This window comes from Hippopotamus amphibius, chromosome 4 (genome assembly GCF_030028045.1).
Source record: "Hippopotamus amphibius kiboko isolate mHipAmp2 chromosome 4, mHipAmp2.hap2, whole genome shotgun sequence".
NCBI classification, from domain to species: Eukaryota; Metazoa; Chordata; class Mammalia; order Artiodactyla; family Hippopotamidae; genus Hippopotamus; species Hippopotamus amphibius.
In genome coordinates this window covers 61,992,401-62,014,923 of record NC_080189.1, presented here as the reverse complement: position 1 = coordinate 62,014,923, position 22,523 = coordinate 61,992,401, and the positions used below count along the sequence as shown (strand labels likewise).

The window sequence follows — 22,523 nt, the reverse complement described above, 5'->3', positions numbered from 1 at the left end:
AAAGATTCCTGAATTTATGGAAACTGCATCCTATTGACAATAAATATAATAAATAAGTTACATAGTGTTTGAAGATGAAAATTATTATAGCAAAAAAGGAGAACAGGATAAGGTGGATAGAGGGCTATGATAAAGTTTTAAGTGTATGCCCTCATGAGAGGATCATGTTTCAGCAGAGTTAAGGGAAGGATTCTTGTGGATTTCTGCATCCCAGGCAGAGAAGAGAGCTTGTGCAAAGGCCCTGTGGTAGCAGGAGTGTACCTGGCATGTTTAAAGAAGAGCAAAGAGACTTGTGTGGCTGGAGATGAGGTCCAAGAGGTAACAGCAGTGAACTTGGAGGAGGGCATAATCACATATAGCCATAGATTTTGGCTTTTACTCAGAATGAAGTGAGGAGCTATTTTCTAGGTTTTGACCAACAGGGTGATATAGTCTGACTGACTTTTAAAAAGAATAATGGTGACTGCTGGGCTGAGAATAGATGTAGTAGGACCAGGATTAGACTAAAGAGGCCATTTAGGAATCAGGCAATTATAAATGGTGTTTGAAAATCTAAGTTTTATAATCTAGTTACATAAATTTAATTCCCTAGGAAAGAATTTATATCTAGTGGCCTGTGTCTGAAAACAGAAATGTGTAACAGGAAACATTCTGACAAAATTGATGCCAGATATATAAATCTGACTGCAAATCTACCAACTGAATTTTGAGCTATTGAATCATGCTGAACTATATTTTATATCTGGATTGTGGCACAAAAATAAAACATCCTAACCCTAGATACATATTTTCATTATATATTTAGAGAGAACAAAGGTGAAATTTTCCTCTCTGCTTTTGCATGTCTCCTTTCCTCCCTTTCTCTCTCTTCTCAATATATGATAATTATATGCAGAGACATTATAGGTGAAATTGTGAGGTTTATAGCATATACGTGACAGAGAAGTACCACTTGCTGTTACCTGACTTCCCTGCAAAAGTGCAGTAAAAGAGGTATCTGTCTTCTATTGGCCTTTAGAAAACATTTGGAATGTACTTTTGAATAAACTAAACCCTCATCCATGGTAAAGATGTGGATGTGAATATATTATCCAAAATCTATTGATATTTTATAATTTGTAAAATCTTTATGTATTTATATAACAAGAAAATAAATCTAAAGTGTTTTTAAACACATACCCAAAGATATCAGCTTCAAAAATTAGCAAGATTTTTGAATCTTATATGATCTAGGCACCCAATATTAAGTCTTCTCAACCCCTTAGCTCCCAAAGATCTAGTCATAATGAAAGCCTTTTAGTTCTCTGTGAAAGCTGTGTTCCCCTGGCCTCAGGGCTTTTGCATATACTGTTCCCTTTTCTTGGGGAGATCCTTTTATCCCCCACTTCAGCAGGCTCACTCTTAGTCATACATCAGGGCACATATTAGGTAGCACTTCCTCCAGAAACCCTCCCTGCTTTCTTGTTTTGTTTCATTTTTTGGCCGTACCTCATGCCTTGTGGGATCTTAGTTCCCTGACCGGGGGTCGATCCTGTGCCCCCTGCAGTGGAAGCTCAGAGTCTAACCACTGAACAGCTAGGGAATTCCCCCTCCCTGTCTTCTTAATTCTGTGTTCCCTTTGTGTTTCCATGGTCCACTGGATAACCCCCATCATAGCACTTCTCTCATTCTATCATAGATGCTTGTTTTCTTATCTAACCACCACACTGTGAGCTATGTGAGATGGCAGATGTCTTGTGTTTTTTGTGGGGTTTTTTTTTTTGGTATCCTGAGCACCTAACACATGCTTGGCACATATTAGGTATCTAATAAAAAATGATTCCTGTCTGTAGCCTTCCTCAATATTTAACATCTTGCCTATTTCCAGAGCATTCACTCAATAAATATTAGTCAGCATCTACCACGTGCTAGGCACTGAGCTAAGTGCAGGGGACAGAAGTGACTGTGAGGCTAAATAAAACACCTATACATGAAAATTAGGTTCTATAGAATTTCTACCTACCAAAAAAATCTTTGTGTAATTTTAAAAAAGATCAAAACATGCAGTGGAGGAGAAGAAAATAGGGACCAGTGGATTGGGTCTGTGGGCTATTTACCTTATAAAGAAAAGATGACTTTAATATTTTGACTTGATGTTTATTTCACCTACAATGAAAACTACAAGTCTACAGAGTCTAATTCTATAAACATCTTTATAAAGCAAATTTCTTTCAGTCTGAGATGTCTGCTACATACATTCTCTCACATGCTATCTAAGTAGTGAAATGTGTTTGTGTTGAAAGTATTGGGTAAAGATTGGTATAGGAGATGGAGCTGGGAACTAGGGAGACTGAAGCATATTTTGCACATCAAGGAGAGCCTGTTTTTTCTGAGCCATAGAATACTCGTATTTATAATTTCCCACTTCTCATTGCATAAGATAACACCATTGCAAACAGCCTTGACAAGAAGAAGCAAAATGTCCTCAAGTTTAACCCTGGTTATTTTCCTAATGAAATCATGAACTGGAACCCAATCCTAATAACATCAGCAATTGTGGAAAACAAACAGTTTCCCAGAGTTGTCAGCTGTATTGATAGTAGATTCTAAAGTATAAATTAAAGGAACGAAAGACTCAGGGCAACACTTCTCCAGCTGGGAGAATCCCTTTACCACCTGCTTTTGCTTCTTTTGTCAAAACACTCCCTTCTTGGCCGTGTTCTTCGTCCTTCTTCACTCTGCATCCCTAGCCCTTGACATTCCATGTTGCATGCTGAAAAATGGGGTAGAAGCTCAGGCAGTGGGTAGGAGGAATTTTGATGGTTCTTACTTAAGGATTTGGGATAAGAACCCATGCTTGGCATACTCAAGAACATCATGGACAGGATGACCAGAATGCAGTGAGTCATGAGGTGTGATGAGAAACCAGTGGAGAGCTTTGTATAGAGGAGTAACCTGATATAAATCATGTTCTGGCAGCATGTGGGAAGTAGACTGTGGGGGTAAAAGACAAAAGTTTGGATAGGAAGATATTGCCAAAGTGCAGGTAAGAGAGAGTGCTGGTTTAGCCCAGGGTGGTACTGGAGGAAATGGTAAGGTATTCCACCAGTGGAATTGGTAAATTGGCTTCTGGATTGGATATGGGATGCATTTAAAGGAGTCAAGGATGACTAAGATTTGGGGCCTGAACAACTGAAAGGATGGAGTTGCCACTTTCTGAGATGGGAGAGACTCTAGGAAAATAGGGATGGGTAGGTATGGAAGAAATAGTTCACATAGTCTGAAATTTTGATTTGGACATGAAAAGCTAGACCTCCATTGGAGCTATTAAGTAAGTATTTGGGGAAAGAAATCTAGAGTTTCGAGGAGAAATCAATACAGGAGATATATATTTGATTTAACAATATATAGATAATAATGTCTTGAGAGTGGATGAGTACATGTGGGGAGTGGATGCACATTGAAAAGAGAAGTGGGCCCTGTGCCCTTCAACATAAGGAGGTTTTTGTAATGAAAAGGACACAACAAGGGAGACTGAGAAGTAGTAGCCAGTAGGTAGAGAACCAAGAGGAAGTGGTTCCTGGAAGCCAGGTGAAGTGTTTCAAGAAGGAGGGCATTGTCAACTACTTTTGGTGCTGCTGATTGGATGAGAGCTGAAAAGTGATCATTAGATTTGACAACATGGCAGTCACTGGTGACGCTGACAAGAGCTGTGTAACACACACACACACACACACACAGAAAGAGAGAAAAAGAGAGAATAAAACATAGGGGAAAATCTTAACTATTGACGAATCTGGGTGAAAAAAAATGGGAAATATTTGTATTATTATTGCAATTTTCTGCAAGTTTGAAATTATTTTAAAATAAAATGTTTTAAAAGAGATAATGGTGAGAAAGCAGGTGAAGACAGAGCTTACAGGCAACACTTTTGAAAAGGGGAACATAGAAATGGACTGATAGAGGGAGTGAAATGTGTGATTAAGGAAGATTTTTTAAAGGTGGGAGGTATTATGGTATGTTGTATGCTGATGGGAAAGATCTAGTGAACAAGGAAATACTCATGATGCCAAAGAGAAAGGAGCTGCTAGAGGCATGCCCTTGATCTGAATTAGAAGGGCTTCTCCTCATCCTCCTCCCATCCATCACAAGAATCTGCTCTATGACATTTTTGAAGGGCATCTGGCCATCCAGACTCTAGACGTGCTAGGGAGTGGAAGCTTTTTTCCTTTCTTGTATGTTTTCCAATGACCTTGTAACAAACTCAAAAAGCTTTGTTACCCTTTCAAATGAAAATAATGCATCCTTGTATCAAATCCAAATACCTCATAATCACTCAAAGTTGTAAAAGTCTCCCTCTTTCCCCTTCAATCCTAAGCTGTAAAGGTTGTCTCTGTTTGCAGTTTGGGGTGTAGTTTCCACATTTTCAACTAGATGCAAAAGCACACACATACAGCACAGCAACCTTTAAAAATCATTCTAGGGACTTCCCTGGTGGTGCAGTGGTTAAGACCCTGCACTCCTAATGCAGGGGGCCTGGGTTTGATCCCTGGTCAGGGAATTAGATCCCACATGCATGCCACAACTAATAGTTCACAGGCCACAACTAAGGAGCCCATCTGCCGCAACTAAGACCCGGTGCAACCAAATCAATATTTAAAAAAAAAATAATTCTACACATAATTTCCACAACTCGCTCACCCTACCCCCCCGCCTCCAGTTACTAGAGCAAGCATGGCCCTTCAAATCAATACATAAAGATTTACTATTTTTTTAACAGCTACAAGTAGTCCAATACATGGATGTAACATAATTTATTTATGTTTCCCTTGAGAAACTTCTTTTATTTTTCCATACTTGTACTCATATTAAATATTTCCATTTCACTATATTTTGAAAGGCTTATTCTACAGCTGTAATTGGTAGACTTTCCTTCTTTATGTTGAACTAAAATCTGCCTACCTGTGAATTTTTCCGCTGCTGCTAATCCTTTGATGTGGCTTTCAACTTCACTGTGAGCCTGAGTCTAGGCTTATAAAAATTTGTGAATATGATTTCATTATACCTATATTTGTCTCTTTTATTGTTAAACTTTAACTTGTGTTTTCTTGTTTTATCCTTGAAGCAAGCATGATGCAATTAAAGCCTGAGTTAACTTTGTTAATAACAGAATTTTCTTAAAAGATATGTTTTTATAGGAGACTGTGACTTTGTTTTCACAATATTTCATTTTGTTTCTTGGCCTCAAATACGCCACCCACAACTGTGTGTTCTGTGGTATAGCAAGGTCAACTCTTGGGTCATTAGGCCGCTTACAAAAACAGTCTAGAAGAGATTTACAGGGGAAAAATCAAGAGAAAAATTTTCCACATATGCGTAGTTCTGCCTCTCTCAAACTGGCATCTGAATTGTCAGGAATAGTTACTATCATGATAAGTTGAAAGCAGTGAGATAGGAAAACAGGGCATATAAATGAATGGGGTTGAGGAAGGTTGAAGCAGGCAGAGATTAGATGAAACAAGAATGACAAAAATGTTGATAATTGTGGAAGCTGGGTGGTGGATACAGTTCATTTTATATGTATATATATATATATACACAGTTCATGTATATATTTTTCTGTTCACTTTATATGTGTTTAAAATTTTTCATTATAAAAGACAAACTGTATCATATGTTTCTTGTAAAAATAATACAAGAAGGGAAATGAAATACATTTGACAGGTAGTCTCATTAGGGTTAGAACGAGGAGCAGAGAATGACCATGAAAGGCAAATAGCCTACGTGCTGTGTAGATGTTATTCCAGCTGTGTTAGCTTCCTATGGCTGCTGTAACAAATTACTCCAAACAATGAATGAATGAATGAATGAATGAATGAATAAATAAGTACGGTTGAGGACAGCCTATAGGAAGTATTAACCATAAGCTGCATTGTACTTTTATTTTTTCAACTTTTTAAAATTAATGTAATTTTCTTTATTTTATTAAAAAACAGACTTGGATATATTTATCATTTCCATTTTTTAAAACAAATTCATTATTTCTGGCTATTTCAGTTTTTAGGTTTTTTTTTTATTGTGAGTACACTTAACATGAGATCTACTCACACCTTGAAGTGTACAACACAGTATTGTTAACTATAGGCATCCTGTTGTATGACAGACCTCTAGAACTTATTCATCTTGTGTAACTGAGACTTCATACCCGTTATCTCCTCATTTCCCCTCCCCTGAGCCTCTGGAAACTACCATTCTACTCTGCTTCTATGAGTTTGACTATTTTGATTATCTCATATAAGTACAATCATGCAGTGTTAGTTCTTCTGTGACTGGCTTATTTCACTTAGCTCTCCTATGTTCACTGCAGCACTACTCACAATAGCCAACATATGGAAACAACCTAAATGCCCTCTGAGGGGTGAATGAATTAAGAGGATGTGGTATAAACATACAGATCACTATTCATCACCCTCACAAAAGAAGGAAGTTCTGCCATATGTGACAAGGATCAACCTGAAGGACATAATGCTCAGTAAATAAGCCTATAACACTCTTGTTTAAAGAATTCATAGCACTTTATAAATATTACTCCTTTAATCCTCGTAGCATATCCAGACAGAGACACAGATAAGAGCTAATATTGTGAATCCTCTGGTGAAACACATACTCTAAGAGGGCAATTAGCTGTTAGTTCTTTCTGTGCTTTTAACTCCTGGTAAAGAATAACCAACCTATAGAATGCTAGTATCTTTCAGTAGCTATCATCCTTTTTGACAGGCAATAAAACTAGCAGAACAATATAGAGGTATATGGCCTGTAACGCACATCTCAAATATAAGACTTTGAAAGCAATATATTTCTGTAATGGCTTCTCAGTGCCAGTGTCAACAATGCCTCCAGAATTTCTAGGTGCTGGGGGCAGCAGTTTAAATGTCAGGATGGCTGGCTGCCTGATCTGGAAGAGTGTTGGCAGAGAAGGCACTCTGTTTACAATGGGTTGGAGATCGACGGTGTGGTTAAAGGAGGTCATGGGATGAAGTGTGGGTGTAATCCACCCCTGAGTCTGTTTTTTGGGTGCACCGCATAAGTTAATAGGTCTCACCAGACCTACTGACAGGAAATTACTTAGGCCTAAGGGAAGGCCTGGCTTAATGTCACACTGGTGTGTTCTTTTTGATATAATTAAACATGTAATGTATAGTCTAAACCCATTTCCCTTTCCCCAGAATCATATGGTGATGATATAAAGATCATTTTTTTTTTTTTAAAATCAGGCTTCCCACCTACAAGTGTGACCGTTAAGACACATTCATTGTGACAGCTGGAGCTGCTCCCTTCTGCTTATGTATAAAGCTGCCTGCTGTACTTTTCTGTTCATCTTAACAGAAAAGACACGCACCCTACATTTCCTCTTGATGTTTCTGAAGTCTACGCACATTGAGGTTAGGTAACTCTAACTAGCATCTTCCCTTTGGCTGTCTGCTCAAGGATGCATGACTTATGTATTCTGGTAAATTTGGAATTTCTAGGTTTATGCCTTGGGAAGACTGTTTGGCTTTTCCATCCCCTTTTCTTTATGGCCCCTATCCAGGGGATCTGGACAAGGTAGTAGCACCAGCTTTTAGGAGGAAGTAGTTACCTGTTTGTGTGAGATGTTAGGGTGCTGGGGTGATCTGGGCCCAATCAATGGTCCGAAAACATTAACTGAATATCTGCTTTGTGCCAAGCACGGGGCTAGACACTAGGGGTAAAATGACACCCAATCTATGGCCAGAAAGTATGGGGGAACCAGAAATAGATCTGTATGAGTTAAGGTTAAGATGAAATGAAGCCTACAGAGAAACAAGCTACAAAGCAGGAGGAGCCAGACTGTGGAGGCCTTTCATGGCCAAGCTGAAGAACTTCAGCTGGAGTCTATCACACAGTGATTCTCACAGCATGGCCGCCAAATAGCTCTATCAGCATCTCCTAGGAACATGTTAGAAAGGCAGGTTCTTGGGCTCCACCTCTAACCTAATGAATCAGGAACTCTGAGGGTAGAGCCCAGTAGTCCTCGTGTTAACCAGCTCTACAGATATTTCTGAAGTACACCAAACTTTGAGAACCATTGCTCTGATGATAGAAAGGCCTGGAACGATTTATTTTAAAAACTCACTTTTATGGTGATATAATTCATATGCCATGCAAGTCACTTGTCAAAGTATACAATTCAATGATTTTCACAGAATTATGCAACTAGCAATGCAACCTAATTTTAGGACATTGTCATCATCCCCCAAAGAAACCCCATAACTCATGGCAGTCACTCTCCATTCCCTTCCTACTCAACCTCTAGCCCCAGAGAAACACTCATCTACTACTTTCTGTCTCCATGGATTTGCCTGTTACAGACTTTTCACATAAATGGAATCACACAACATGTGGTCTTTTGTGGCTGGCTTCTTTCATTTAGCATAATGTTTTCAAGGGTCATCCATGTTGAATCACTGCACTGTGTGGATGTACCACATTTTGTTTATCCATTTGTCCAGTGGTGAACACTTGTGTTGTTTCCACTTTTTGGCTCTCATAAATAATGCTGTTATGAACATCTGTGGGCACATTTTTATATTTTCATTTCTCTTGGGTATATAACCTGGAAGAGTTTTAAGAACAGGTGTGACACAGCCAATTGAATGTTTTAGTATATTTGTTATTTAGTTTGGAACAATGCTTCTCATTCTTTTGCCTCCATACCATACACATGTCCAGAATACTCCATCAGCAACTGTTCCCATGTTCCCTTTTTAGGTAGTGGTGTGGGGGTAGGAGGTGGATTGTGTAGTTGGAAATAAACTCCTCCCCTTGCATCCAGAGGGTCTCCTGTAGCATCTCCCCCTGCCCCACAGCTGAGAATCTCTGGTATGGAGGCGTATCAGCAGAAGTAGAGACATGGATTAAGAAGCTATTGTAACAATCTAGTGCACAGGTGATGTACATCTGAGACAGGGCAAGTTTAGAAGGGATAGATTTGTTGAATCTGAACCATCATCCTTAGTGACTCATAGCCTCCTTCTGCCAATTTCCAGCTATGCTGCAAAGGCAAAATTGTACATTGAATAACCTTCCCTTTGGTGTGAAATATTTTTCGGCACTGCTTTCTCTCCTGGAGGGAGAAAAGGCATAGAAGAGCATCACTTCTCAGAGAACTGTCTTTGCCTGCAAAATCCAAAGCCACCCTGGGCACTGCTCACAGCCTTCGCATTATAATGTTAGAATTTTCGTTTTATGACAACTTGAAATACAAATGATTTCTGAGCCAAATTATTTCTTGGTAATTGAATGCAAAACGCTCTGATCTGATCTGCTAAAAGTGGGAGGGACCAGAACATTCATATCTGTGGTAGTTTCCTATGGCTGCTGTAACCAATGACTACGAATTCGATGATCTAATACAATACCAATTTCTTCTTCTTCCGTCCTGGAGCTCAGAAGTCTAAAGTGAATCTTATGGGGCGACAATCAAGGCATCGACAGGGAGTCCAGAGGCTGGGGGTTGGGGGTGGGGGATTCTATTTCCTTCGCTTTTCCAGAGCTTAGAGCCACATTCTTTGTATTCCTTGGTCCCTTGGTATTCCTCTATCGTCAAAGCCGGTGGTTTGCATCTTTTCTCTCCACCTCTGTTTTGTTGTTTGAATCACAAGGCGTTCGCTTCTGCCAGCTAAGTCTCTCTCTGACTCTCTTTTATAAGACTATTTTGATTGCACTTAGGACCCACCCAGATAGTTCAAGATAATCTCCCCACCCAAGATCCTTAACTTAATCACATCTGTCAAAACCTTTTTCCCCCCAACATAACATTCACAGGTTCCAGGCATTAGGACCTGCAAATCTTTGGTGGTTATTATTCAGCCTACCTCAGTATTAAATCAGCACACTGTGGCTTCTGGGTCCATTCTTGTGTGTTCATGAAGGGATATAAAGAGTACTTTGAAAGCAAGTAACATTTCCTGGAATCCTTTCATTCAGCAAACTTCTACACGGGGACTGAACGTTGGGCTAGAGAGCTCCATTTCCTGCTGCTGTGGTAGCAGCTCTTACTGCACGGGTCAGCAACTCCCACTGTGCTTGCACCCTGCAGCACAGCTGAAGTGGCCTGTGCAGTCAGCAGAATGCTTCTCAAATGAGTCACTGTGGTTTTCTGACTTGCGGCAAACTCATCTGCTTTGTTCAACTCTCTCCAAGGCCAGTGCCACAGGAGCTATTGATACAGTCAATCTGCTTATAAATACCTCCTTTGGTTGACTCACATCAGGAAATCTCTGCTGGCACTTTTCCATGCATCTCTATTTTGTTATCTCTTTTCCACATGGATCCCTAAATGCTTATCATGAAATTTACCGAGGTACCAATGGAAGTTTGTGAGGCTCAATAAGACAGAGCTTAGGATGCATGGTCTCTAGGAAACTTCTACCAAAAAGATGGCCTGCTTCCATATTCACTGTCTCTAGCTCAGGGCCATATGCAGGGCCCTGGAATAGGACCTCAGAGGGTAGAAAGTTACATAAGATGAAGTGCTTCTATTGTGGGAGTTTAAATAGGGCAGAAAGCATGTAACCATCCAAACCTGTTCTGAGACAGGCTGCAAGAGAGGTGTGGGTAGATCTGGGGGAATTACTCTTGACTGCGGGGAGGGTAGGTCAGGGAAGACTCCTTGGATGTGTTTGGTGGGGTGGGACTTGCCCAATGATAGGATGAGGGTGTTCAGGGAGCACAGTTAAGGTCAGAACATAAAAAGAATCCCAAGAGGTGAGTGCAAGAGGCAAAGCCAGGAAGAAAAGCAGATGCGGCAAAGGAGAATTTCTGTATTTGATAGATTTGGTTCCGAAATGGCCAGCAGGAGGAAAGGTCTAGAGAGCAGATAGAATGTTACGCCTAGAGAGAATGTTGGAGGCTGCGGTGAGACTAGGCATTAGTGAATTGGGGGTTATCCTCAGAGGCTCACCACTAATGCCACGGATGTGACCAGGATTACTAAGAATACTACAAAAGTTAAGTGTCCAGGGCAGACTTCAACCTTGAGGGCATAGAGAGCACCAAGAGAGACATCGGAGTTCTAAAACAAAAACCCGCAATGACACAAACCACAAGAATCTCAGGAGGAAAACCAGGAGGCTGCATCGTGCAGAGGGCCAGCAAAGGGAGCATCCAGAGTCCCCTGTCTCTAGCAGAGGAACTGCCATAAAGCTGACCTTGTCATGTTGTATTTATCATTTGTGGTGCAAGTACGTTCAAATGCCATACAAGATCTTCATGAAATTTGGCAGGTTTTACAGAAGACTATTTAGGCAGGAGGGCAGGATAAGTCAATTTATGCAACTGAGTTCAGCTGATAAAATCCCTCAAAGCTATGATGCTCTTTGCTCTGTGACCTATCAATGTATTTAATTCTAGGTTTTATACTAAGAACCATTTCATTATTGGAAAATGGGACTAAAGTCTGTGAATTGGATAGAAAACCCTAACCGTGAGCATGTGTGTCCGTGAAGCCATCAAGAGTCCTGTAAAGGGGCTTGGCTGTTGCTGAAATTATTTGCAAGTATTCGTGTGCTACTTGTTCAGTCACTTTATCATCTGCTAGTAGATATAAACAGAGAAATGGAAGCAGGGACTACAAGTTTAAGAAAAATGTCTGGGGGAAAATATGGCCAAATTGAGCACATGTGGCTATGACTGTTGTGAGCTGAACTAGGCCAATTTGGATATTTACAATTCGTCAGATTCTTTTCAGTGATTGTTGGTAGCCTCTGAAGATTAGAAGTCAGCAGGAGTGACCTGCCTTCTCCTAGACAACCTTGCTGTTAGGTGCCATGTTTCAATGAAAGCAAGTTTCAGACAGAATTCTACCCTATGTTCAGCTACTTCTTAACAAGTAGGTGCAAAAACATGTACTGAAAACTGGGTTCAAATTCCAGTTCTCTGTCTCTTAAAGTACTTTGACAGGTACTTTGCATAAAATGATCACTCTGAGGCAAACACAACAATATTCTTATGATGGGACCAACTAACCTCCTAATTAGATCAGGTCAAGGGATTCTTTATTATGGGATGAGGGTAGGAGGCACCTGTTCTGAATGAGTTCTAGAATTTTGGATACTCTACCAGAAGTATTTGGGGGGTGGGCTCACTTGGCTATTATAACCCATTTACAGAAGGGGAAAGGACCTGTACAACATTTCCAGCTATCACATGACTTGAACACTCTTTTCCCCCCAAGGATAAATTGTTTCTATCATCTCTGTGGCGCAAATTCAGATTGCAAGTGTCGAGTCACCCATCTTTGAAGTGTGGACTACTGATTATCGTATTTCAAGGGTTAACTCAGCACCCATAGAGTGTAAATTAACTTGCACATACACACATTCATGGTATTGTTTAAACTGAATTAAATATATTAAGGTACATTACCAAAAAATTACAATAATTATCTTTCTTTTTTACACAAATATGGAAAAAGCCACTGTGGTAGGCTGAATAATGGCCCCTAAAAATGTTCACATCCTAATCCTTAGCATTTGTGAATATTGCCTTATATGGCAGGAAGAAGGCTGCAGATGTGATTAAGCTAGGCATTTTGAGACGGGACAGTTATCCTGGATTATCTGTAGGCCCTACATGTAATCATGAGTGTCCTTATAAGAGGGAGACAGAGGGAGCACAGAAGAGGCGATGTGAGGATGGAATCAGAGATGATGAAGTGGAGGATGATGGAGGAAGAGGTCACCAGCTAAAGAACACAGGTGACCCCTGGAAGGTGAGAAAGTCAGGGAAGCAGCTGCTCCCCTCAGAGCGTCCAGGGGAAACCAGCCCTAGCAACACCTTGACTTTAGCCTAGTGACACTGACTTTGGACTTCTAACCTCCAGAACTGTCAAAGAACAAATTTACATTGTTTTAAGCCACTAAATTTGTGGTCATTCATTATAGTGGCAATAGGAAATGAATATAGTCATCACTATTAATATTAGTAGCATCTTGGTCCAGCTCATGGAAATTTCCATGGGACCTGTTTTGAAAAACCCTTGCTATACATGGCTGACAGTTCTTGGGTTATTAAAAAAAGACTGCACTGAGGGCCATAGAGAGGAGAAAGGAACAAATGGTGAGGGTTTTAAACTGTTTTCAAGAACAGAATCAAAATAGCCCCTGGATCTGTAAAACGTAAACTATTTCCCTGCCTCTCTCTGGACACAATGGGTCTAGATCACCATTTGAATGAAAATCAAATACAGTGAAGCTGTGTTGTTCCATTAAGCCCATTAGGGCTGTTTCCTGGCCTGGTACCAGGTGAGCCAGGGCCACACTCCAGTCAAAGGCCCCCTGATAATAAGTAACTCACTCATTGATTCAGATCCAAACGGGCTGCTTTATTGAATGAGCACTAGGCTGTCTCTGTCCCATTAGAGAAGTTAACATATCAAAATGGCACATTGTTAGAGGAATCCAGTTTCACAAAGGAAAGAGTTTTAAGGAACAGGATGCTCTCCATTTTCAGGTTGGAGATGCGGAAACTGCCTGGTTTCTACTCTATGCGAGGATAGAACTGAGGGATGAAAATCACAGAAGCTTTGTTTGAAGGAACTGTCACCTGTGCATTTGGGAGAGAGAATTACTGCTGGAAGCATTGCTGTGAAACCAGATACAACGTGAGGTGATACAGAAGAATTGCAAAAGCCTCGGTTCCATCATTTATATACTTGCTCCCAGGTTATTACAGAAATTAAGTAAGAATCTGCCAGCTCTATCATCACCCGGCTCAGTCTTCGCAACTCGGGACACGATAAATGGCTGTTGCTAGTTACAACAGGAGATTGTTATGATCAGAACTTCAGGGAGAGGGAGGGAAATGCCAAAATGCTAAACCCTGAGCTGTCCTAGGGGCCTCTGGATAAGTGCCTTCTATCTACTTGTGTGATTGTACGTTCCATATTTAACATTTTCCTTCTAAAGTGAACTAGCAGTGACCACGAAGCATAAGAAAATAATCCCTTTCAATAGAGTGGTTCCTGGATTCCAGGCCAAATACTAGATGCCTATTCAGGCAGGTCACCACATCTTGCTAACTGTACTATTTAACCACTAAGTCAACATCTTAAAACAACACTGGCTTCTTTCTTCAAGCTGGCAGAAGGCCCGCAGAATAAGCTTTTACTCCCCACTTTCAAAATTTACAATTCCCCTGGTTCCTAATTAGCGATACTCTAATCACCAACAGAAAGAAGGAAAGGCAAACAAGAGGGGAGATGGAAGAATGACACGCTGATTTACTCTAGGATGTTTTGGGGGCCATTTCCAAATGATGGGGATGGCTTTAGACTTGAAATAGGGTTGCATAACTGCATCCCAGCAAAGAACATTCAGTACAAAAGTAAACTGCTTCCTCTTCCTGTAGCTTCTACAGCAAGTGCTCTTCAACTAGAATGTTCCGTTTGACTCCTGACTGAAGGTTAGCTGGAGGTTTCCCTGCTTTGCAATATGTAACCAGGTCTCTGCAATTTGTCAGACAGGACTGCAAATCTTGATAGAGGAGAAACCCAAGCCTCTGACTGAGCTGAAAATACTACGGATTGGATAACTTGTAACAAGTGGCTTCAGCCCTTTCCCTTTTAGGGAGAAATAGAATGCGAGAAGGAAGAAAGCAGCTCAATGGTAAAATGAAAAGGATGTAAAGATTAAAAAAATAAAATGGTGAAGTCTTTTCACTGAAGTGAGCCTGAGGTTGGGCCGAAATCCCGTTTGGGTATCATAGTTAGGTTTTAGTCTGAGGCAATGGGCAAGTGCTGAAATCCTAGAACAATTAAAACCTTTTCCCCCAGTGGTGGGCTTCCTAGTACTTTTCTGTAAATGTGAATAAGCATCTCTCTGTCCTAGTCATCACCTTGGTTATTGCCTATGAGATGGTAGAGGACACTTTATCCTTTATTGAGGCATTAAGTCAATCAGGAAGGGAAAATGGTAGCTGTAGGCTCCCTTTCTTGCAGTGTGGCGCTGGTGTCCCACTTTCTCTATCAGCATTTACATCATCGTTATGCAAGGGGAGTCGCTGTATGGTGGGAGAGAACGTGTATCAGGCTTATAAACTGGCTGTGTGCAAGTGGGACAAATGGTCCCGTGGTTTAAGAGGGTGAACTGAGTGGGTATGAATGTAAATCCAGGGGAAACAGGTTTCTTGTAACAGTGTAGGCCTCCTGACTGCAAAGAGCAGAAGTTGTCTCTGGAGGTAGAAATCTACAATTCTGGCTTTGCTTTAAGTCCCTCATGCGTTCTTTTAGCCTGTGGGCCCCCAAACTTTGGGTAGGAAAAGTACCTGTATCCTCACATGCTTCAGTGCCTATCGTGAGGGTTCGATAACTTTCTGCAGCCATTCAGTGCCTTCATTCACTCGTTTTATGTGTTAATTTTTAGTTTTTTAACTTTTACCTATTATTTTGATTTTTAACTTTTGTTTTGAAGTAATTTCAGACTTAAAGTTGTAGAGATAGTACACAGAATTAATTCCCATAACCCTTTACCCAGCTACCCTAAGTGTTACTGCATTTATCAAACTCTGTGTGTACATGTGTAGACCCACACGTTAGTATTTTTTTGAAACACTTGAGAGTAAGTCACAGATATGCTAACCCTTTCCCCATAATATGTCAGTATTTTTCATACAAAGAAGCACATTCTCTTACATAAAATTAGAAACATCAGAAAATGATCATTGATACACTATTATTTACTCTATAGACCTAACTTATTTAGCCAAGTGTTCCATTCATTCTTTTTAATTTTAAAAGAAACGTTTACATTCTTTAACAAAGGATTATTTATACACAGAGAAATTTACCCTTTAAAGTGTATGGTTCTATGCGTTCCAGCAAACACACAGGAGGCCTCTAATGGTCTGGGATAAGGACGGTTCCCTGACCCTCCCCGAGCAGCAGGACCTCTCTACAGTTCTGGGCAGAGGATTCCTTCCTGCAGGCTTTAGTCTGTTTCTTTCCCTCAGCTGTCCTGGGTCATCACCTGTGCTCTAAAGGTGGCAGTGTTTGCTGCAGGTCCCCCAGCTGTGTGAGATTTCTGCCCCATGGGGGCTTCGCACCTTTCCCCGGGGGACTGCCGCCTCCCTCCCCCAGGTCTGCCCCACTAGGGAAGCTGCAGCACTCGCCCTGGCCTCAGACTCTCTCGCGCGCGTGGTGCGGTCCCAGAAGAGCCTGTGGGTGGGCGGGCATGAATCTCCCTTGTGCCTGAAGCTCCCAAGGGTTCTGTCTTCTCACATGAGCCCACATTCCGCCTTCAGCCATTTAAGAATTTTAGTTGAATTCTTCTTCCTGGCGTGTGTGACATCTATTGTCTCCAGCAGGTAAGTGCCCGGGCCTTGTCTCTCCTTGGAGGAGCCTGTGTTCCCCTAGATTCTGGGTAACCTGTTTGCCCTGCAACCACAGCCCTATGACAGATTCAAGGAAAGTTGTGATTTCAGAGATTAGTTAGCATCTTTGGTGAGGTTTTAAGAATAAAAGCAGCCTTTTCTAGTTTTCTACAATCGAAGAAGCAGCCAGACATCCGTTTGGTATTTTGTGCTCACCTATGAATTTGACTTTTTTCCTGAGAGCACCTGCCTGAGAAAACGTTTGGAAAGAAAAACTGTTGTTTCTTGACATATCCGTAATCCCACCCCGCCCCCGGATCTATGAAAATATTCAGGTAGTTGTGCATTATCCTTAGAACTCTCTCCCCCCAGAGAAAAAGCAATCATCTGAAAAATTTAAATGATCACATCTTTAGCAGAAAAGATGTAAGAGTGAGATGTAGTTGTTAAGAAGCTGGGTTTGAAACGTTTGAAAACTTATTTATACCTTCAGATAGACAGGTTCTTTCTCGCAGTGGCTTCTGACCCGTCCTGAAATCACTGCCTATATTTTCCTGAGACTTGCAAGGAAAAAAAGCTGACGGCATAGTATTCACGTATGCCAAGCGAAGGCATGGACTTCCTTGCTAACGCCTTTTAGCCAGATAGTCTACTCTGAAAGTTATAAAAAGCCTTCAAGTATTTTGAAGGGAAACTGATGATTAAAAAGAAAAAAAAATGCCTTTAGTATAGGGAAAACCAGCTGCCTGGAATAAATACAATGTTAACGATTATGTATCAAATGTCTGTATTATGAAGTAATGCAAAATAAATTCCTGAACGTGGAGCTGATTCTAACCTGATAACTGGCTACTCTGAGGCTTTTCCCCCAGGGCATGGCAATGAAGCCGTGGTAGCTTTTAAGTTGGCAAGGAAATTGTGTCATTTCTTAAACGCAACTAGTCAGTCAGAAACATTTATTGGACATGTTCTAGATTAGCTGCTGTGGGAATCTAAAAGGTTGTAAAATAAATAATTATTCTGAATAATTGTCAGAAAGGTATCAAGTTCTTTCTTAACCCACTTTTTCTAAATATATAATCCCCGGTGATAATTCACCATCACACCATAGTCCCAGCCCCTTTGTTTTTCACACTATCTGTCCTTTGGGGTTGAAACTAAGCCAGCTACAGATTTCTCCTATGAACCTTTAATCTCCCCTACACCTGGCTAGTGACCTTCCTGATCCGCCAACCCAGGTACCTGTGCTGCCAAGCATCTCCTTGACAACCCCAAACCACCTTTCAACCAGGGACCTGGCTGAATGAAGTTGTCCTCATTCCCCTCCAAAAAAAAAAAAAAAATCTGAGAAAGGTAATATGCCACAGTGTCATTTACTGATATATCTTTCTTCAGAGGATACCTTTCTTATAATTTTTTAAAGCCCTTTATTGGAATATAATTGCTTTACACTGTTGTGTCAGGTTTTGCTGTACAACAAAGTGAATCAGCTGTATTTATATATGTATCCCCATATCCCTTCCCTCCCTCGACTCCTTTCCACCCTCCCTATCCCACCCCTCTAAGTCATTACCCATCATTGAGTTGATCTCCCTGTGTTATGCAGCAGCTTAATACAGGAAGCTTCCCACTAGCTATCCATTTTATATTTGGTAGTGTGTATATGTCAGTGCTACTCTCTCACTTCATCCCAGCTTCCCCTTCACCCCCCACCCCATGTCCTCAAGTCCATTCTCTACATCTGCATCTTTATTCTTGCCCTGTCACTGGGTTCATCAGTATCTTTTTTTTTTTTTTTTAGATTCCATATATATGAGTTAGCATATGGTATTTGTTTTTCTCTTTCTGGCTTACTTCGCTCTGTATGACAGACTCTAGGTCCATCCACCTCAATACAAATAACTCAATTTCATTCCTTTTAATGGCTGAGTAGTATTCCAATGTATATATATATGTACCACATCTTCTTTATCCATTCATGTATTGAGGGACATTTAGGTTGTTTCCACATCCTAGCTGTTGTAAATAGTGCTGCAATGAACACTATGGTACATGTTTCTTTTTGGATTATGGTTTTCTCAGGGTATATGCCCAGGAGTGGGAATGCTGGGTCATATGGTAGTTCTATGTTTAGTTTTTTAAGGAACCTCCATACTGTTCTCCATAGTGGCTGTACTAACTTACATTCCCACCAACAGTGCAGGAGAGTTCCCTTTTCTCCACACCCTCTCCAACATTTCTTGTTTCTAGATTTTTTGATGATGGCCATTCTGACCAGTGTGAGGTGATACCTCATTGTGACTATAATTTTTGTTTTTAATTTTCTTTTTAATGAGAACAGAGAGTGGCGGAATCTCAGGCAGGAATCTTCCCACTATCCTTTATCTCATTCTGCGGGCTGGCCACCTAGTCTGGGTGTAGACAAACCCTTCTGTCCTTCACATTCAAGGGGAGGCTAAAAATCACTCTTGGTAGAGCATGTTTCCCAGTAACTGTAACATGGCTGGTGTGTGTTATCCCTATATTCCCGCCTAGTCCTCTTCCTCACACCTGTGGTGGCAGTGCAATCTTTAGAAACAGGACAGATTGTTCTCCTCTCCTTTGTCCTGCTTGACTCTCCAGCTTGGAATCAGAGTGTTGGGCTGACTTAACTGGCCCCAACCTCTATCCAAGGTTCTGCGGCTCCTAACACCACCGGCTTTCCTGGTGACTATTCTTTCTCGACTGTAAACTGAATAAAGAAGACCCATGATCCCTGCCTGTCTCCTCTAACCAACTAAGCAACAAAAAGAGGGGTCACTGCTTCTTCAGGGGTGAGTCTTCTTGAATAGGCCTGAGCCTATCCCAGGCCTGAGACTATGTTGAGTTTTAATACAAATTAGATGCATAAATGTATCACTAATTTGAAGTTTAAATATTAAAAACACTATTGCTCATTGTTTTAGAATATGCACGAATGTAGTTAAAACATAAAAACACAGATGTGAGTGATGCATATCAATTTCAGAGAGGTTTCCCCTCTCCTTCAGGGAAGGGAATTGGGTAGATTGGGGGTTTCCATGGTGTCTGTACTATTTCATTTTTTTAATATGGTGGTATATCAGTGTTTGTCTTTTTCCATATAAATTTTGTGTGTCTGAAATATTTCATTATAACACTTAAAAAGAACGGGTTCTGTTTTTAAAAAGCTTGAAAGCCAATGAGCTAGGACAAGGGGCTCAGGAATGCTGATATTCGAAGTTACAATGGTCTCCAAGCAACCTTCTGCGGCCCCTTCCAGGAGTGACCTTCTAAAGCCCATCCTGCCTTCTGGAGCTGTGGCTCTAGAGCCTTTGCAAACCTATGGCAAAATGCATTTTTATCCCTACCTCCATCCTTGATTCTCATTTAGTTGGTCTGAGGGTTTTATTGAGCATACCAGTGATTCTAGTGGGCATGGTCAGGATACCTTTGAGAAAGAAGGTAAGCAAAGCAAATCCTGGGAGCCCATGGTCCTTCAAACCTTCGCCACAGACTCATTGTTAATAATGATCTAGAGTTAAGTGGGGGTTGCTGTAGGATCCATGCAGCATCAGTGCTATGACTTTGTATACTTGTTAGTGACTATTCCTGTTTCATGTTCAGCATCATGAAAATGTTTTAAACCTGTGTAGTTTGAAGATGGGGGTACAGGAACAGCAAAGAATGTTAAGATATGACGGGGAAAGTTAAAAACAATTACTGAAAGGAAACGACTTTTATTTCCCAAATTTAGGAGGTATTGAATTTATAATAGAGAACTAAATTTATGTTGCTACAAATGATCAGGGATGGAACAAACAGTGTATGGTGAATTATATAAAAACTCCTTGACATTAATTGGGGAGAGATGCTGTTAAATCCTCTTATACTCCATTATTAAGATAATACATGATTCCAACATATCAAAAATATAGAAAATGTAAAGAAGATTATCAAAATCACCAGTAATATCATATCTGAAATAACAGCTGCTTGTTACTTGTGAACCGGTTGATGTCAAGTTCATAGTTTGAAATTGGCAAAGTTGGAAATATTTACACCACAGAAACAGACAAATGCTATAAACCAACTCCCTCACTTCTACCCCAGATAAGTAATTACATTTTTACTAGCAAAGCATTGAGCCCATCTGACTTGTACATGTATTTCCCCCCAAATTTAGATAATGCTATAATGCAGTTTTGAAAGTGCAAGTGTATATCCAACCGAAAGTATATTCTGAGTTATCTTGAGAAATTAACAGCAGCATCCCTCATACATTGTGCGCAGGGGGAGCAAGGACCTCAAGGCTTCCCAGGGCCAAAGGGCACAACAGGCCATGGACTCCCCGGCCAGAAGGTAAGTATTTCAGGACCTAAGGGAGATGCTTAGGTTTAGGATCTCAGTAGCTTAACTTGAACCCTGGAAGAGCTCTCATGCACTTGCCGCTCGTCTCCTTACAAAGGTCGGAGGAAAAAATCCATTTCAGAGTGAATCTTTAGGCATTTCTTTTCCTAACTACACACATGTTTACTTTATGAAATCTCATTTTCTTCAAACTCAAAAGCCACCTGATAAGGAATAAACCCTTACAACTACCATATAGAGGATGCCGGGTAACCCAGGTGTTAACCTGTACAGTAGCTGAAGTTCCTGAAGGCAGTGAGCTGATTGGATGGCATCTCATGGCCTCCTCACCTGAGGTCTCTAGTTCATCATGAATTAGATTATGATACCTGGGAGGATGTAAATAAAATGCCCCCCATGTTTTTTCCATACAGTATATTCATATCAACAAGAACCACATGTATTCAAGAGGTACCACAGTTAGAAAGAAATAAAACTTTAGAGTTTTTCTTTTTTTAGCTTTGATGTTCACATTCTAAACTTCTCTTTTCATTGTATTATAAAGGGAGAGCATGGAGAGTTGGGTGATGTGGGAAAGAAAGGTGATAAAGGGGAAATTGGAGATCCCGGACCCCAAGGAAAACAGGCAAGAAGTGATTTCTAACGTCTTACGGTAATTGTACACGTTAACTGGTTCCAGCCTACGCTGACTGTCACTCTTCTTCCCCTAAGCAGGGGTTACAAGGACCAAAAGGAGACCGAGGACTCACAGTGAGTATCAATCCTAGAGGGTAACTGAGGGGTCTGTGCTCACAAAATGACTGCATTCGTGTTTTAGTTTTAGAAGTAGGACTTTTTTTTTTTTTTTTTTTTTTTGACACAGAATGAGTGCTGACTTAGATGCAGGAGGTAATTGAACCTGAATGTGAGGGAGACACAGCACCCAGCATCCCTTATCCAGCCTCGTGCTAAAGATGTAACTACCCCTCTGACCCCTGGTAAAAATGTTAACAAGGAAGTGAGCTGTTTAGAAGAAGCCAGATGAACAAGAGACTTTTTATTTTACATGACCCTCACATTTCGGAATGGGGGCTCTTTTTTTCCTGAACTAGTTCCTTTAAGAAGTGCTCTGAGGAGAACAGGAGTCACGAAATTGGAATTCCTTTTATGTACTGACTCACTTATTCACCAGATATTTGTGATGATGCACAAACTTTCCCCTGTTCTGCTCTCTTTTGTTTGCACCATTGCTAACAAAAAGCTGATCCCTGAAAGTCCCACAGAGTGGGAAAGTTCTAGAACTTCTCTAGCAAAGTCTTATTCTTTCTTTCTGACTTAGATACACCACATCTCCTGGGGTTGAGGAGAAATAGGGACCCTCTTTTTGTCTCTTTTTGATTCTCTGGTGGGTCATGGGCTGGGGGTGTTGGCCTTATGCACAGGGCCAGGAGAAGCTGGGGTGGGAGTTCAGGCGGTGAAGATGGGAGCTGGGCATGTGACAGACAGAACTGCACATGGTTTTGGGAGGCCCGTCTGCCTTTTTCTCTTTGCTTTTCCCCACATGTTAGACCCTCCCCAGATACCTATAGAGGATGAAGCAGCTATACATGTAGCAATTTCTCCCTAAAAGTAGCAGAGGAGAGTGTATTTAAAATGCTCAGAGGAATGTTCCCCATGGCTTTATACCCTCCCTCCTGTCCCAACATGGGGAGGGAACTGGTTTCCTTCCTCCATGCAACTGTAAATTCATTTCACCAACATTTATTGGGCACACACCCTGGGTCAGGCGCTGAGAGAATAATCGAGAA

At 40.9% G+C, this 22,523-nt stretch overlaps 1 protein-coding gene across 1 annotated transcript in view; it reads left to right on the top strand.

The window, feature by feature from the left end:
• Window positions 1-22,523, top strand: part of COL28A1 (collagen type XXVIII alpha 1 chain) — a 159,091-nt gene that overhangs the window by 110,110 nt on the left and 26,458 nt on the right. Inside the window, exons 27-29 of the mRNA XM_057732394.1 lie at window positions 20,659-20,727; window positions 21,281-21,361; window positions 21,451-21,486. Coding sequence (XP_057588377.1) covers window positions 20,659-20,727; window positions 21,281-21,361; window positions 21,451-21,486 — 186 coding nt within the window. The remainder of the gene's footprint in view (window positions 1-20,658; window positions 20,728-21,280; window positions 21,362-21,450; window positions 21,487-22,523) is intronic.